This window comes from Colossoma macropomum, unplaced genomic scaffold (genome assembly GCF_904425465.1).
Source record: "Colossoma macropomum unplaced genomic scaffold, Colossoma_macropomum, whole genome shotgun sequence".
In the NCBI taxonomy this organism is placed as follows: domain Eukaryota; kingdom Metazoa; phylum Chordata; class Actinopteri; order Characiformes; family Serrasalmidae; genus Colossoma; species Colossoma macropomum.
Genome location: NW_023494806.1, coordinates 21259641 through 21277495, shown reverse-complemented (window position 1 = coordinate 21277495; position 17855 = coordinate 21259641). Strand labels below are relative to the sequence as shown.

At 39.5% G+C, this 17855-nt stretch overlaps 2 protein-coding genes and 1 non-coding gene across 3 annotated transcripts in view; 1 reads left to right on the top strand and 2 right to left on the bottom strand.

Moving 5' to 3' along the window:
• Window positions 1-1030: 1030 nt before the first annotated feature.
• gatc (glutamyl-tRNA amidotransferase subunit C) lies at window positions 1031-7667 on the bottom strand. The gene is made up of 5 exons (XM_036599271.1): window positions 7261-7667; window positions 5733-5783; window positions 5419-5588; window positions 1917-2020; window positions 1031-1163 (listed from the first exon to the last, which is right to left on the bottom strand). The coding sequence occupies exons 1-5, from the start codon at window positions 7543-7545 to the stop codon at window positions 1102-1104; spliced, it is 672 nt and encodes a 223-aa protein (XP_036455164.1). The 5' UTR covers window positions 7546-7667; the 3' UTR covers window positions 1031-1101.
• trnak-uuu lies at window positions 7668-7740 on the top strand. Its single transcript has one exon. It is a non-coding gene; the product is annotated as a tRNA-Lys (tRNA).
• A 3337-nt stretch (window positions 7741-11077) lies between these two features.
• Window positions 11078-17855, bottom strand: part of sgsm1a (small G protein signaling modulator 1a) — a 74166-nt gene continuing 67388 nt past the window's right edge. Inside the window, exons 21-26 of the mRNA XM_036599234.1 lie at window positions 17572-17696; window positions 16884-16966; window positions 15119-15228; window positions 14907-15003; window positions 13222-13389; window positions 11078-12637 (exon numbers count right to left, since the gene is read on the bottom strand). Of these exons, the coding sequence (XP_036455127.1) occupies window positions 12549-12637; window positions 13222-13389; window positions 14907-15003; window positions 15119-15228; window positions 16884-16966; window positions 17572-17696 (672 nt within the window). The 3' untranslated portion in view covers window positions 11078-12548. The remainder of the gene's footprint in view (window positions 12638-13221; window positions 13390-14906; window positions 15004-15118; window positions 15229-16883; window positions 16967-17571; window positions 17697-17855) is intronic.

Genomic DNA, 17855 nt, shown 5'->3' with positions numbered 1-17855 from the left:
CCTGAACTCTGTCCACAACAAACAGCACAGCGAGTTTCCATTTCCACTCGGAAAGTGTTCTGGAGAAAGGAAACAGAAAAGCTAACATGAAAAAGTGATCATGTGACGGGGAACTCCAGCTGGAATTCCCTACGTCACACATTCCTGAAGGAGAGCAGGTCGTTTTCAGGAACATTAAAGTCTCCTTTTATTAGAATTATATACATTTTACTGTAGCTCAGCCTGTAGATTGGAGTGAGTGGACCTTCAATAGAGCCCACCAGAAGGTCACTCAGCTGAACTCCTATCACTGCATAATAAACAGTAGCATGTCTATTGTTGTTGTTTTGGGTCCTGAACAGCTGCATTCTCCACATTAATGACGCTACTAATCAGGTGACAGTCTCAGTTTGTGTTCCTGCTAAATGAAACCTATAAATAATAGATGTGATCTGATGAACTAAGTGAGCTCTCAGCTCCAGCCACACTGAGCAGTTTCTAAATGAAACCTGCAGCTTCCACATAAAAAGTGCACAACATCTCTCAGCCTTAAAGACCAGCACATTACTTCACACTCCTTAATCAGAGTACGAGGGCCACAGCTTAAAGGGGAACTCCACTGATTTTTCAGTCTGTGTGTAATTTAATAGTTAAGATGTTAACAGAGTCATTCAGAGTGGTTTGGTGTGAAACGCTCTGTTCTAGAGAAACTTACAGAGTCAGAATTGTTCACAGTGGTGGTGACAGGAACCAGACGTCCACCTCTAAAAGCTCCCTCACAGACAGTCATCATATGAGGTGGTTATGAATGTGGTTATGACAGTTTTGAGATACATGTAGGCAATAAAGTCCCCACTGGTGGTTTGGGATAATGAATAAAACGTCCATATTTGTGTTGTAGGCGACCCCTGGTTCCTATCACCACCACTGTGAAGAAATCTGAGTTTCTACAATCAACCATTTCACACCAAACCACTCTGAATGACTCTGTTCACATCTCAAACACTGAATTATACAGAAAATTATTTTTAAAAAACAGGAAGAAATCCCCTTTAAATAGACATATATGTTTATTATGCATTTATACACAACGAAAGCAACACTTTATTGATATGTATGAACTCAGAAGTCGGCGTGTTTCAGCATGGCAGATCTCTCCTCTCTCTTTGGAAGTGGGATGTTTCCTGTGGGAAGAAACAGAAGTGGTGGTTATTAAGAGTTGAATAATTCAAAACAGCTCTATTCTCATCTTTCTTTGCAGATCAGAGACATTTTAGTCATTAAGGGACTGTCTAAAATTACATAATGCAGGTGAAGTTTTATTTCTCATGAGTTTATCTAAAAGAAGGCAAAATCACACCAGATCACTTTGTTGTTGTTTCCACCTCCTGGTGATTATCTCGATAAGTGTGATAAGTGTTTCTCCAGAATATTCTGTTCCAAATGGCTGGTTCATGACTTTCTTTACTGTAAGCGACTTTTCTCCTTTTTGCTACATACATTAGAAATGTTATGCACTATTTAGACGGTCTCTGAATGTAAAAAGCGCTGCTGATCTGAAACATTAAGGACTTTCAAGAGTGAGAAAATGTAGGTTTGCCCATTTTTTCACATTTCATCAGAATTTTTTTTCCCAGAACTGTTGTATTAAAGCAATATAACACTGGAGGTCGTGTGATATCACGAATAACATCAAGTCTGTGATGATCTACTGTACTCGCCTTCAGCTTGTGCCTGCGACCAAAGCACAGGTGTGATATTCTCAATAACACACTGCCTCTCGTGTTCTGTTGCTTAAATGCTACAGCTTTTTGGATGATGTCTTGGGACCCAAACATGATCACTGGCTGTTAAACTACAGTCGTTAAGGAGATAAAGAAGAAGAGGTGGTTGCTGGCATTGCTTCTTAAAAAGCAGGTCAAAAACAATGTTCTGACCTGGAGGTGCTACAAAGTACTCTTCCACTGTGTTCTTGGAGAGCCGAAGAAGTTCCTCTGCACAGTCTCCTTCCCTCACCGTGTCTTCTCTCAGATACAGGGGTCTGGTAAGAGATGGCAGACACAAACAGAAGAAATGAAACCCTCATTATTAACATGAGCTGATGTAAGATCAGTTTGGAGTGTCATGGGGATAGTAACATTTCAGATCACTGAAGTGGGAATCAGTAGAGGCCCCATGATCATACATCATGAAGATACTTTACCTGGCAAGATTACAAAGCTACTTAATGGTGACCCTTGAGCTTGCTAGGGTAGTCTATGTTAGCTTAGCTAAAGGTCTCGCTAGTAGTGCGCTATGAGAGACATTAAAAGAAAGCTTGTTGCGTTAGTGCATGTGAGTAGTTTCCATTCGGGTTTAGGTTTTAGCAGTACCAGTCTGGTTTGGTCTGGTCAGGTCTCCAAGTAGCGGGGATGGGCTGTATTTGGGATTCAACTGAATGCCCAAGCAAGCTTATTAGGACCACCTTGTGCACTAGAAAAACAAAAATAAAGTTTTTTGGAAGATTAGCAATGAAAAAAAAAATCCTCCACGTTGGTGGAATTAACAAGCAAGCTAACCATAAACAGTAATCGAACATCGAACCTAATAACATCAGTTAATTATACACTCCTGGGAAAGTATAGTGCTTCATACTTTGTTGTACATAAAAAAGTGCAAGTAATTGGCGCTGTTCGTGACAATGGGGTGCAGCTTCACTTATCCTAGGAGCTAGCATCGCAGATAGAAAGCTAAAACGCCTAAAACAAACAGTAAAACTGCAAAAGTGAAGGTAATAATATGGGTTCCCAACTGACTGCACATCAGTCTTTTACGTATTTATTTATAGTCACTGGGGAAGAAATGTGTAGAGGTTTTTGTTTGGACATCTCCTTCCGTGCTGCTAAATGAAGCCACGCCCCTTCAGACATCAACACAGCCAAAGCAGTTGCGCTACTGGCAGACGCAAATTCACGTTTCAAAGTTCACCAAATCTGAAATTTCACACCCAAAATTTGTTTGACCTGGAAACCTACAACGTGAAACCAAACACTGCAGCGAAATCCATGGAAAAGAGTGTAATTTCATAGATAAATGCGAGTGTGACTGGACTGTTACTCTGCTAAGGAACTTAATACATGCGTGCTAATAGTAATTTTGCACTCAAAATATTACAAAACTTATATTGTATCTACTGCTGCTCCCATGCAGTAGATTGGGGTTTGGTTCCCAAACTTGGGGAAGCACATTGTTCTACACCAATAAGTCCTTGGGCAAGACTCCTAACGCTACATTCACCCACATCTACATCATAACTTGACTAAAAAGTTGCTCCTGATAATGAATAAATGTAAATGTATTATTTTTTTTCTCCCAGCCCTACTAGATCAGCACTCCTGCTCTGTGACATTGTCATATACAAGGGTCTATGACCAAGACAGATGTTTCATGATGTTCCTGTGCTGCCCTTTTGATACAAATACACATTCTGATTGCATCAAGTAACATGACAAGATCATCGGATGTGACTCACAGGAAGATGTTTTGTGGTCAGAAGCACCTGGAAACATAAAACTGTGTGATTAACTAGGTGAAGTGACTTTGAGGTTTCAAAGCTACTCTCAGGAGACTGTACAAGTCAAGTGCTTTCAGTAATCTGACCACATAGGGGATGAGGCTGTGGCAAAGTCTGGAGGTGGAGGAACAGATACTCTTGTACTTTGACAGATTGCAGGAGGGTGAAGAGCCCATAAGAATGGTGGGAGGGGTCGTCTGCAATGCTGGTGGCTTTGCAACATTTGTGGTAGGCAGTGTCAACGGTGGGTAGAGACATCCGATAATCTTCTCAGCCACCCTCACAAACTGCTGTACGGCCCTGAAGTCTGAGACGGTGCAGTTCCCATAGCAGACGGCAACAGCTAGGTCACTCTCTACTGATGCTTCTGATATTGATAACATGATAAAAGTGCTGGACAGAATTTTGGAAAACCCAAAGCCTGGACTTTGCCTGAAAATATGAAATGAAAATGTCCAAAAGTATCCAGACAGACCTTCTAATGAGTAAATACTTCTTTAAGGAGCACCCATTTCCAATACAGGTGGTCAACTGCAAACATACAGCTGGTACATCAACATAGAAAAGCAATGACCAATAGAATGGGATACTCTGGTGCAGCTACACATGAGCCTCAGGCCCCCCCAGTATTGGGCTGTGGAGCAGCTCTGCATTGTCTGGAGTGGTGGAGCTCCATTCAATATCTCTTGGATGAGTTGATATCAATGAAATCGCATAGATAAGTGGCCTCAAACTGGTTTAAAAAAATCATACTTGTTTAAAAACAGTAAACTTTATAAAACATTAATAAAAACATTAATAAAACTATACATGCCAAACAATCTCAATTCACAGCATCCAGTTCCCACTTATCGAGTTACCTGTAATGTCATAAGACAGTGCCCTGCCAGGTCAGCAATAGCTGTGAAAAAAGTTAACAAAATTGACATGGTTCTGGGAAGTAATGGTCCTCGTTTATTAAGTGAATGGTGGGGCAAGATGGGGGCAGTGGCACTTTTACAAAGAGGGCCTTGAGAACTCTTGCACAGATCATGCAAGATCATCAAAGATTGACGTTACAGTACCTAGTAAGCAGAAACAGGCAAGAAGCCTAAGATCACCAGGGAGAACAGGAAGTTTGGTTTCGCAGGAAGCAGGCGTCTGGCAGATGAGCTTGTGGTTTGAAAAATGGCAGATACAGTTTAGGTCAATTAAGGACAAGGCAAAAACACCCAGCAAGCTTTGCAGAATGAAGGGGGTTTTCCAGGGTTGCACTGAGAGCTTTATATCTGCATCACATCCACTGCTACCCCAACTGTTGTACTGTTGTTGGCTTGCTGGGGTCTTAAAGAAAAGGTTTTCTTTTGGCTCTGTAGAAAATATTGGTCTCAAGAATCTTAGTAAGATTGGTTAAAACGTAAATACAGTCATTCAGAGTGGTTTGGTGTGAATTGCTCCATTTTAGAGAAACTTACTGAGTCAGAATTTCACAGTTCACAGTGGTGGTGATAGGAACAAGATGTCCACATCTAAAAGCTCCCTCACTGAAAGTTATTACATGAAATGGTTCTAAATAAACAGCCTGATGTCTGAAACATTGTTTTATGATGTTGAGAAGGTCTAAAATGTGTTCATGGCAGAGGGGCAGGCACAGGGTGTTTTAAGAAAAAAGCCCCCAAACAAAACTTATTTTCAAGATTGACCACTATTGTACCTTCATCATAGTTATATAAAACACTCAGAAGACATGTGTAGGTTCACTGGTGGTTTTGGATAGTATACAGTAGCTACAATGAGCCACTTCATAACAAATCACTCTGAATGACTATGTTTACATCTCAACTACTGAATTATACAAAAATTTTGAAAAATCAGCTTTAAAATGAAATGTTTGCAGAATGTCTCACCTGTCTTCTAGCACAGAATCCATTGGTTCTACACCATCGGTGTTGACAACGTGAAGCTGATCGGCAAACCGGATTGCTTTCTCCAAACAGTTCACACCTTCCTGGTTGCCAAAGTCTACAAGAGCAAGTCTCTCCAGCTTGTCCACAAGGTCTAGGGAAACTTTTGTAGGCTGCAGGAAAAACACATCCCAATGTTTACCTTTCATTCTGGTCTAGAGTCATAATGTTTCAGCATGTAGACTGACAAGTAAAAGTTGAGAGAAAGAATATGACCATAAAGAGGGTTCTGGTGTCATGTGGAAAGAGACACATACTGGGGGAAGCTGGCTTTCAGCTACTGGCTCCCAAGTAGGAAACGGAGGAATCTGGAGAAGACACAAATGCAAAGAGGCAGATATAGTTAGCAAAGCTATATACATTACATAAATTAGAGCAATCTGTGACAATACAAGCAGATTTAGAGAAAAGAGAGTATAGTCAAGCCTTTTAAGGCACTGTATGTATTTAAATAGGCACTCAGGCCAAAATGAACAATGTAACCATTGCAACATCTGTGCCTAATCACCTTTTAAAGTGGAGCCACAATAGTCTCAAGATCGAGATTTTATGGTTTAAAGACTAAATAAACCCCCTTCTGATGATGTATCTTGAAGGTGGGGTGGCTTTGAAGAAAGCCAGATAGGTTTTGAAGAAAGCCAGATAGTTAATATTACGATAGCAGAGTCTAATTTCTATTTTTATTAGTCTTTCATTAGTCTTTATTGCCATTGGAAGGACGATGGGGGCATTTATCAATACATGTTTGACCAATTTGTATAATGCATGTTGGCCACTGACAGACAAAACCCCAAAAAGGTTACAAAATAGTGAATTCTGCCAAACCTAAGAGACTGAGAGATACACTGCTATGGTACAGAATATTACATTACATGACATGTAACATTAAATCGCAGTTCTAGGTCTCTTTAAGGCTTGAGTACATTTCTGGGTCATACCAGTATACCATGATATGGATTTTCAGAGCTTGGGGTTTTAATAGTTAACTAAATATATAGTAAGTAGAAAAAAATGTAACCATTTTTACATGTGTTGGACAAAAACATGTCCTTTTATAGCTGAATAAAGACAGAATTGCTGTTTTTCTTTACAATTTTGTTCAACCAAGGTTTGAGTTACAATAATGTGTTTATTCGCCTATAGATTAGCGGCTTGGGCAGCAGTCAAGATGGTTGACACCACAGAGTGCCATGTATGTTGTACTTGTGCATGTGCATGCTGGGTATTGTAGTGAGAGAACATTGACAAAAACATAAAAAGGATATAAACAGTGAATTCTGTCAAACTGACGAGGCTGAGAGACACAATTCTGCATTAAAGAACATTACACAGCCCCTCAAATAAGATAAGAAACTTCAGTTTTAGGACCCTTTAAATACTCTGATACAGAGATATCGTCATATATTTTGAAAATATCGTGATACTGAATTTAACCGGTAATGCTCTTCACTGCTGGAGTACTTTCATGGTACTAAAACACAGATACGTCCTTCCTTTTGTGAGAAACAACTCAGGAATTTGAGTTTGGGTCCTTAAAAGTGCAAGCCAGTGAGTTTCTACACGTGCACAGCCTAGTTTTTGTCACTTTAGAAACCTTTTTATTCAGTAACGTGGTAAGTTTCAACACAGACCTGGTGCTAAATCTCAAGCTAGCTGCCATTCAGCATCCAACCGTCCGAGCTGAACTTTTTGGGTGAAATATTATCGAGAATAGGTTTGTTTTCCCATTAGAAACACTTTCTGAAGTAAAAACGACTTAAATCAAGTCCAGGTTGTGTTAGTTACCTTTGAACTAAAAGCAGCGTTATTTGAGCTCCGGTTCGAGCTCCAGCGGCAGCCGGCTGCTCGCCTGACGGTCGGCCAGGCGCCATGCGCGGGCAGCTCCGATAATCTACACCGAGGCTGCCTAGGCCGCAGCGGCGCAGCTCTGTTTAACCTCCGCGATGTAAATAATCTGCACCCTGCTGTCATTTTCCTCTCCGGCGCTACAGCGCTGAGACCCGAGGCTCCGATCTGTACTTTTACAGCAGAGGAGAGAAAACGGTGCCTCCTAATGCACCAGGGAAACATGTTGGAGCCGCTCGCTGTTCATTCAGCTCAGTGGGTTTATCCACCGCACGGAGGAGCGGAGACAGTCAGGCTGAGCTGTTTCCGAGGCTTCCTGAGCTCCAGTGGTGACTCAGTCTCTCAGAGCCCGGATAGCTCAGTCGGTAGAGCATCAGACTTTTAATCTGAGGGTCCAGGGTTCAAGTCCCTGTTCGGGCGAACGAGCTTTTTGGTAAAAGAAACATGAATCCAGCTTAGTCTCCGCTTTTATTTCAGACAGTAACGCTAATTACACTGTTTTCTAGGGACATTGTGGTTATTTTTTAATAAGGTGTGGCCACGAATTACTATTTTGAGGCCACAAATGATTATTTCTAGAGCACGAATGACTATATTGAGACCTCACATTACTATAATATGTTGAGACCATGAATTACTATATTGAGGTCACTAATTATTTTATTGAGGCCATGAATTAATATGTTGTGGCCACAAATTACTACATTTAGGCCACAAATGAATGTATTTAGGACAAGAATTACTATACTGAGGCCACTAATTTATATGTTGTGGCCACAAATTAATATACTGAGGCCACAAATTATTATAGTGAGGCCATGAATTACTATATTGAGGCCACAAATTAATGTATTTAGGACAAAAATTACTGTATTGAGGCCACAAAGTTATTTGTTGGGGCCGTTAATTACTATATTGAGGTCACATATTATTATACTGCAGCCATGAATTAATACAGAGGCCACACATTACTATATTGAGGCCACAAATTAACATATTGACATCATAATTTACTATATTGAGGCCACTAATTACTATACTGATGCCATGAGTTGTGGGAAACTTAACTCTTGGCCTTAATACAGTTAAATATTTTGCTTGTGGATTTTATTTATTTTATTTAAAACTTCTGGCACAAAATTAACTCCAAATAAGACTCCTATAAAAATAAGAATTACAGAGATGTTTGTCTAAAATTTGCACACAAGCATTTAGAGAAATCAGAACTCTGATCCTCTGGTTCTCAGAACTTTTTGGATCCTACCCTACTGTAATGCATAGTGCCGACAGTAAATTGCGGTGGAGGAGGGATGATGGTCTGGGGCTGACATTTTAGACAATTATACTGTTATACAGAAGAGTGGAGGCTGTTATAGCCGCAAAGGGGGCAACATATTAATGCCAATAGTTTTGGAAAGGGATGTCCAACAAGCTCCTATAGGTGTGATGGTCAGGTGTCCACATACTTTTGGCCAAGTTATGTGTATATATATATGCACAGACAGTGGTCAGGAATTGTATTGTATAATAAACTGTATTGTGATGTTCTTGTGCCTAACGGCAGATATTCATTGGAAAAATAATACCAATTTCACTTTATTGTTTTTATAAGCACGTGTACCGTTTAATAATCATCAACCACAATGTAACAAGTGTTAGCTTTACATACAAAAGCGGAGACAAAATGAATACATTCAGATATAAATAAATAAATAAACAAACAGATAAAGCAAGATTTACAAACAATTCATTCCTTGATAACATAGAGCTCTGCTTTCACATAATAAACCAACAATATTCAATGCAAGACGACTCTAGACCATTTATAAAGCGCAGCATAGATAATGGATTACAGTAATTACTGAGGTTTACAACGCTGATTCAAGAATCTTCAGCCAACTGCATGGTTTAAGATGAATTGTCAATTGGACATACTGGAAAACATCTCCAGGGTCAGTGTTTCAAGTTAGTCCGATTTTTGGGCTTCGAATTCAAGTCAGTTTAATAACAGCAGACAATTTGACAGCGTTACAAAGATCCAAGTCGATGCTTCATGCATTAAAAGCTGCAGTTTGGCTGTTCATGGCTATTTTAAGGGTTTGGTCCAATCCAAAGGTAACAAAAACCCAATTCACCAAGAACTGAGCTAACTCTTTGCTTGGTTACGAACTGGTGGTCTTGGGTTGAACCTAAATGCACTTTGGTCAACTTGATCAAAGCCCAATTCCCAATAACGTAGAAGACATTAAATTTGGAAAAAACTTTGAGACCCTGTGTTCAGAAAAGTTCCTTCATTGGACCCAAAAGCTGAAAGACACTCGGACAGCACCGGAGGACAATACAGGCCACCATAAACCGACCAAGCAATACAGTTAAGGCCACACTGTAGACAGTAAATTACCCGATAATGCAAAAATAAATAAGAGCACTGTTAAATATAGTTTCTCTGCTTTAATATCAGTTTCCATTCAGAAAACCATGTGACCTCTAACGCCACGGTTCATTATAGATCTATCTCTATGTATAATAAATATACTATATGTTTCCATTATACGTAAATAAGCTTTTTTTTTTTTTATTTGTTAGTCACAGTAAAGTCAAAACACAAGTAGGCAGCCAAGGCCCTGCAGTGGAAGGTACTAAACATTGGCAAACAGACTGAATAACTGTCGTGGTGAGATTCTGAACATGATTCGGAAAAGATCTTGGCTGGTCCACCAACACACACACTCATACACAGGCATACGTCATGGAATGAAAAGGTAATACCAGTTAATCATCACTAGTGTGGACCAAGACTATGCACCGAAGAAACTGCACTGGTTTGGTGATTACACAGATTTGGATGGAGATCCAAACGATTGCACAAAGGCTTGAGAGAACTTTCAAGCTAAAGCTTATCATCTTTTTCTGTTCAGAAACGGATCCTCGAAGAGCTCCGTGACGATGTTTTGACCTTGCTTCCTTAGCGGCTAACTCTATTTAAGATACTATAAAGCGACAAAAATGTTCCTGCACAAATAACGTCAGACTTCAAGGGGAATTCCAGTCATTCTCCAGAGTGGATTGATGTGTAACGTACCGATTTCTTTACAGTGGTGGTGATAGGAACCAGGCGTCACAATGAGTGCGTTTACATGCACTCAATAAACCGATCATAATTGGATTTCTGCAGTTATCCCATTATTCAAATGGTCATGTAAACACCACTCTCAGATCTAGAGAGCTGGATTTCAGCTCAGTAATTAGATTTCTCGGTGCATGTAAGCTCTTACTCTGATTTCTTTCAGATTTCTCAGTCTGTGCATGAGCAAAAACAGACTGCTGTTCTGGAAGCAATCAAGCAGCGTTGCCGCAAGATAGTAGCAAAACACTTTTGGAGTGACACTGAAACCGACTACATTCTCAACGAAATGAAGGATTTAAATATTCTTCATCTTCCAGATGATGTATGTTCATATTTTCAGGTAAAGTGACTCAGTGTTTTAAAAAAAAAAACGCAGCATGAAGTTTGAGTTTTACGTTACGTTATGTCTCATCTTCTTCTGTGAGTTTATTGGCTGGTTGCAAAGCAGAAATCTGATTACTGTCTGACTCATGTAGACCCGGAGTTTCCCCGTTATCTGATTACTCAAGTGCATGTAAATGCATTGATCAGATTACTGACAAAATCTGATTTTCTGCAGTTATCGGATTATTAAGTGCATGTAAACACACTCAATGTCTACAACACAAATGTAGCAATTTTTTTACTATCCAAAACCACCAGTGAACCAATATGTGTTCTCTAAATTTTATGAAATGTTCATGTTGGTAAAATAGTGATATATATGAAAAAAAGTTTTCTTTAGGGAATTATTTTGTCTTGATGTTCACTATTCACCATGAAAGGATTTAAAAACACATGCTCTAGACTGAAATCTTCTCAAAGCTATCATAAACAATGAATTGGGTATCAGACAGTGTTTTTATAACCATTGTATGTGATAATCTGTAGTTTGTCGCATTTTTCAGAAGCTTCAGACGTCTGGTTCCTATCACCACCACTGTGAACAATTCTTACTCTAAGTTCCTCTAAAATGAAGCATTTCACACCAAACCACTCGGAATGACACTGTCTACATGTTAGCCAATAATAAGGCAGAACGTTTGACAAATTGGTGAAATTCCCCCTTTAAGGCCCAGTCACACTAGCGTTTACGCTCATTTCAACTTATTTCGCCGTAATGAAGATTTTCGCGTCACAGACTAACAGAATGAAAAAACTGCACTTTCAGTTCAGCTGTGGTGAACGATGACATGTGAATTCATATTATCGACTAATATAGTACAACTGCTTTGGCTGCATTGATCTCTGAAGTGGCGTGGCTTCATACAGCAGCACTGAAATGGAGGAAGCGCTAACTTTAGCGGTGACTAAGCACAATATTTTTACAATAACTTTTCCTGAAGCAACTATAAATTAGCATGAAAGAGAGCTGGCATGGTTAGAAATTAGTCAGAAGTGGAATAAATCCGGCATTAGTGAGGTATAATAGCTTTATGTTGTGTCCCCATTCCCAACCCAATATCGCTAGCCACAGCTGGGATGCTAAATAACTGCTAAACTGTTAACTGCACCAAAAAAGGGGGAATTCCTTTCACCACCGGACGAGACGAGACGTGAACTGCAAACGTCTAGTGTGACTTTTAGACTCAAAAAACCATGAGAGTTCAAAGATAAACACAGTAACAGAAGCACAGCTGTGGAAGGGAAGCGTCTGAGCTAAACAGGCTAAAGCGCCTCGTTTAATATAGCCGAGGGCTACATTACTGTTCAGGTTTGACTCGAAATGTGTATGTTAAACCTAAATCAGGCTTCTAATGGAAGTGTCACAGTCTGGCTTAACTTTAAAACGCACCTTACTTGAAATTTCCAAGAACAGCTTTTGCTAGCCGTCGCTAACTCTGAAACTAGAGCCGCACGTCTAAATGTAAACACCTCAGGAGCAGAGTAGCAGCATATGCTTAGTACCAAGAGTTCTTTTGTTAAGTTGAACCTGATTTGACAGGTGAACGAGTAGAATGACACACTGGCTGGTTTCAGGTAGGTTAGCTGGAGGTCGATTTTATGCGCTAAGCTGTCGGTACACCGAACGTTCAGCTGGATCCTGTTGGTTCTGCTGCAGCGAAGGCTGATGGAGTGTTTTGGCATGGTGACGAAGGGCGAGGAGGTGGTGGACTCTGGGTTACTTGTTCTCAATGAGCGTCTGTACTTTGCTCACCAGGTCTCGGGCCAGAGCCAGGACCTGCTTCACGTTGTGGTGTTCAGCCATTTCTGGAAAGAGACATTGAGGACGTTCAGAGCATCATCACTGGACAACAATGAGATTTCCAACGAAATCTGGTTATTAACTCTGACCATGTTAATAACCAGATGTCGTGTGCCACCACTGCTACTGAGTGCTGACTGGCTACTGCTACTGAGTGCTGATTGGTTGGAATTACCGCTACTGAGCGCTGATTGCTTAGCTGAGTTCGATCTCACTGATGTCTTAAATGTTCATATGACACTGCTAGAAAGTCCTAAAACTGGAGGTCTAACAAGCTCAAAATCATAACAGCAGTGCTGAAATATGTTATGCTGTTCTGTGTTGAGAAAACAAAAACTCCATAGGAACCCATTCATCTCATGAGCGCCCTCTAGTGTTTTGTCCAACCTGGAACACATTACTGAGTAGCAGTTCTCACTACAAATTCTCTGGTTCTTTGTATTTCCATGTAGTGAAACGATGACATCAGGTCTAACATTGGCCAAAAACTGAATTCGAGAACCGCATAAAGGGCTCTAGAACCATCCACAGAAGAACTACCTCTCTATGACTAAAGCCTTTCAGTTTCTACCTCAGTCCTTTGGGTTACCATTGAAAAACTTGATGATGTCGGTGAAGTCCATGTTGTTCTCCAGGATGATGTCTCTGTAGAGCTCGACGAGGGCCAGAGCGATGAAGAGCACAAAATGGCCGGAGGAGGCGTATTTAGCCGCCCAGATGGTCTCCCACACCGCAAACACGTCATCATACACCAGCTCTGAGGGTCCGGAGAGAAAGCCACAGACACATCAGCAGATTTCACTGATTTTACAGAAGACTCAGAGTCTATTATAAATTCTAAATCTTCACTTATTTTAGACAAGCTTTCATGATTAATATTCTGCTCAGTATATATTCTTATTATCTTATTTTATTTATTTTTATCAAATTGTAATTCATTTCTTATGTGATTTTAGTGTATTTTATTCATTTTATCTTGAGTAAAATGCCATGAGATGACAGTGTAAAGAAACTATGCTATGTAAATAAAATTCATAATTATTATTATTATTATTATTATTATTACTAAAATGTTATCTGTGCTTCATTTGTGTGGTGAAAAGTTATTGCTGTGCCTACAGTTCTGTCAGAATGTACTGCTACAGACAGCAAATTCAATGCAAATCATTCCTTTAAGGGAACCCAAAAGTTTGGAGATTTCAGTGATGATAATAACCAATAGGGGGAGCTGTGGTCCAACATTTGATCCATTCTCTAGTTCTCAGTTCTCTTGAGTGTCTGTGATGTTTGGATTAGTAAAAAAGCCAATTCTCGCCATTTAAAATAAAAATCCAGCACCTTATTATTTTTTCATTATTAAGTGAACTGCTATGCCACTATTTTGTGATACTAAGTAATTATTTAGAAATATTAACTCATTTCGAATATATATATATATACACACATATATTTCATTTCAGAAGCATAAAATATTAGATGTATAAAACATAAATTATAAATTACAAACGTTTCCCACAATAACATTTTCTCAAAATAATGAGAAAGTATCACAAAATAATGACTTATTATTGCAAAATATTGCCATAGGAATTCACTTAATGATGAAAAAAATAGATAGACTTTTTATTTTTAAATGGCAGGAATGGGTTTCCACAGTAGCCTAATTTCTGTGGTCGTGGTCAGTGTCTATACAATACCAGCAAAAGTTTTGATTTTCATAATCTTAAAGACATTTTGACATCTGACATTTTAAATGCTTGACATTTGTTTCAAAAACAAAGATCTGATTGATGATTTATGGACTTATTTCCAAACTAAATGGTATAAATTTTAAAATATTTTTTTGAAATGCCCCCAGAAAAGTTGTTTTGAGCAGCCAACAAAGTCTCAGCATAAGGGGATCTTTTTCGGACCCTCTCAGGTGGCTCCTCAGGTGCTATAATGTATGTTTGAAAATGGCAGAAATAATAAGAGAACCTTTACTGTGTAGATGTATTCAAACCTTTGGTACTGTTGAGGTTTCACCACTAAAATCAGTCTCACTTAATGCAGGGGCTCCAATCATATCTCAGCTCGTTGTCCCTGAGCAAAATGATGACTCATGTTTAAGGGCCTCTTAACTAGAGAGGCCACTTCCATCAAACCCTTGACATCTCTTTGATTTAGAGACACTCATTAGCTTTTGGTTCTCAAGGCTCCTCTAAATTATCAGATATTTGTGTTGACGCTGTTGAACAACAATTTTTAACCAGCATTCACTGCATTTGCCTTGACCTCTTTTGAAGTCTAGGAGAAACCAGCGATAGCAGAAGTAGAAGTGAGTGTAGTCGCCATTCTGATGCATCAGCTCAAAGAGTTCTGAGTCCAGGATCTACAGAAAGAGAGGGAGACAGAAACAAAGAGGAGAAACCAAAATATGAATGTAAAATTTTAAATCAAGACACTTCATGGCAGAAACTGAACACTGGAAGCTGTTTTATGAACACCTGGATGAGGGATCTCATGTTGGCGAAGTGAGTGTCCATCGCTCCTCCGTGTGGAAAGTTCTGGTTCATCCTCTTCATCAGCTCAGTGAAACAACTGAACGCCAGAGCCTCTAAAAGACGAGAAAATGGGAGTAAAATAAGGAAAAAGAGTGGTGGTCTCTGTGATAGATTGTTATGAAAAAATAACAATTAAAGGGACATTTTGGCCAAAATGAAAAATGTAACCATTAACTACATTTGTTGTAAAACGTGTCTACTTGCATATAGCAGCGCCGCTGTGGTCTAGAAAAATCTCCTTTTGATGATGCATCTTGAAGATAGGAGGAACTTTTAAAACATTGCAGCTGCTTTGGTGGGTGGGTTTTTGGATTTTTTTTTCGGTTGCTGGGGTATTAAGGTTGACGGCTAACATTATTGCTAGGAAGCTGAATATCTTATTGCAGTTGTATAACTGTAGTAACTTCTTAAAATCATCTTTACAGTGGAAAGAATGGATTAATCAAATGACAACAACCTGAAGTTGGTGAGTTAGCTGGCATGCAGACGGATGGTCACAGAGCAACGCAGACAACAATCTCATCTAGCTAGTAGCTAACGAAACGGCTACGAGAAAGATTTAAGACGGACATCAGAAACTGTCAAGCACTAAAAAGTCATGAAGCTGAAGTCCGTTTCCCGTTCGCCAGCTTCTTGTTTGAATTTTCCCGTTCCACCTTAAATGGTACAGCAGCTACATTCCAGCCCCTCAGGCACCATTTAAGGTGGAATGGGAAAATTCGAACAAGAAGCTGGAGAATGAGAAGCAACTTCAGCCTCGAAAAAATCAAATGTTAAGTGACCTTTTACAAGAAACTGTTCTACTTTTGTGGAAAAGTTTCCTGCCGGAGATGCAAGAAAAGCGGGTATAGCTGTGCTAAACCTTAAAGCAGAACAAATTAAGTCTGCATTGTTGTTTATATTTTTAGTTTGTACTAGTACATCAGCACATACTGAGACACATTTACAGCCAAGATGATAAAATGGACATAAAGTGTAGTGGCTCCCAAAGTGGTTTGCTTTTTGTTGCAAGGACAAAATGGCTCTTCTTAACATTTGGGTTGTCAACAACTTGGAATATAGAATTACTATTTTCTTTACAATTATTTTCAACAACTGAGATAAGATTTACACTAATGTTAGCCTGGTTGTATTTATTAGCCTATAGTTCAGTGGCTAGCAGTCAGCACTGGTTGACACCACAGGGATTCCCAATGGGCTTAATGTTGTATTTACTCAATCCTTGCTGGGTATCAAACACAAAAGTGGTGAATTCTGTCAAACTGATGAGGCTCATATAAAACACTACAGAACACTGCGCAACATGACCAAGAACATACTAAACTAAGTTTTAGGCCAGAATGCCCCTTTATGGAAAACAAAGCTGAACACAAAATACAGCAATGCATGCAAAGACATTCTTAAGAACAATGAAAAGTTTGAAATGCAAGTTTAATCAAATGTTGCAGGGAAGCCAGAAATCCATTTGAGCAGCCTTTGTTTGTATCTTTGTTTGTTTCCATGTTGTCAACTGATTAGTTCAAGATACATAAATATGACCCAAAGCAATCAGTTTCCTGAACCCTTAGAAGTCACAGTTATCGCCAACAATAACAAGCATACTGTGATTTTACATTAAGTATGTAGCTCATTGAAACAAGACTAGGGTTAAAAAATTCAGGTCAGATCAAAATGGCAGCAACAAAGTCTCCAAAGTGGATTCACTCACCGTCGTCCAGAATGACCAGCAGAGGGGCCAGCAGGTCACACATGCCCTGCACATATCCGATCTCCAGATGCTGCCAGATGTAACTGCGGACAAAGACCGCAGGTTGAGTGCATGAATCAGAATCAGCTCGGACTGTGACATTTCATAAGTGATTTTGTGTAGAACATGTGAAATGCTGTTCTACTACAACTGTTGGAGGATCAGAATGACTCAGATTTAATTGAGCGAGTTTGATTAAATAAGTCACTAGCAGGCCATGAATGACACTATAATCTGGAGTTTAATCAGAGAGCAGTTGTTGACTTAAATGACTATCGTGATGTGTAATGTAGTGTAAAACCACTTTGACATTACTGTGCGAAAACCCATCTGTTCAATAAGCACCTAAATGAACTCCAACTGTGCACAAAACAACAACATAAAACTACTCTGTATGTTTTCTTATTTATCCGTGTCGACTCCTGTTTCTAGCCTTAGCTTGACGGTATCTTTAGACTTGCCCTAGCAGAAGGATAAAGCTTCCAAAGAGACAACAAAGCATTTCAGTCGCTTAAGAGCGTCTAGCAAATCCCATAAACACTAATGCATCAGTGTTTTTTAGAGGTGGGCATGTGAGAAGAACAAGTACAGTAATAGCAGTCTATAAGTAAAAAAAGGACGCAACTGAATGATGACATTCACCACCCACCTGCACATGATGTTGCGGAGCTTCTCCAGGTTAGCTGGGGTGAAGTACCAGTAGTTCCTGTCACACCTCTGCACGTCCTTCTCAATACGGTGCAAGTTGAGAGTGTACATGTCCAGCAGCTCCTGCTGCAAATGCAAAGCGACCCAAACATACAGTACAGTGTCAAAGGCACACCTGACTGAAACTTAAAGACACTTTTACTGAAACTTAAAGACATTTTTAGAATTTCTTATCATTATTTTCTCAACTCCTCTATTCCACACAGCCATACTTGAATCACGTCT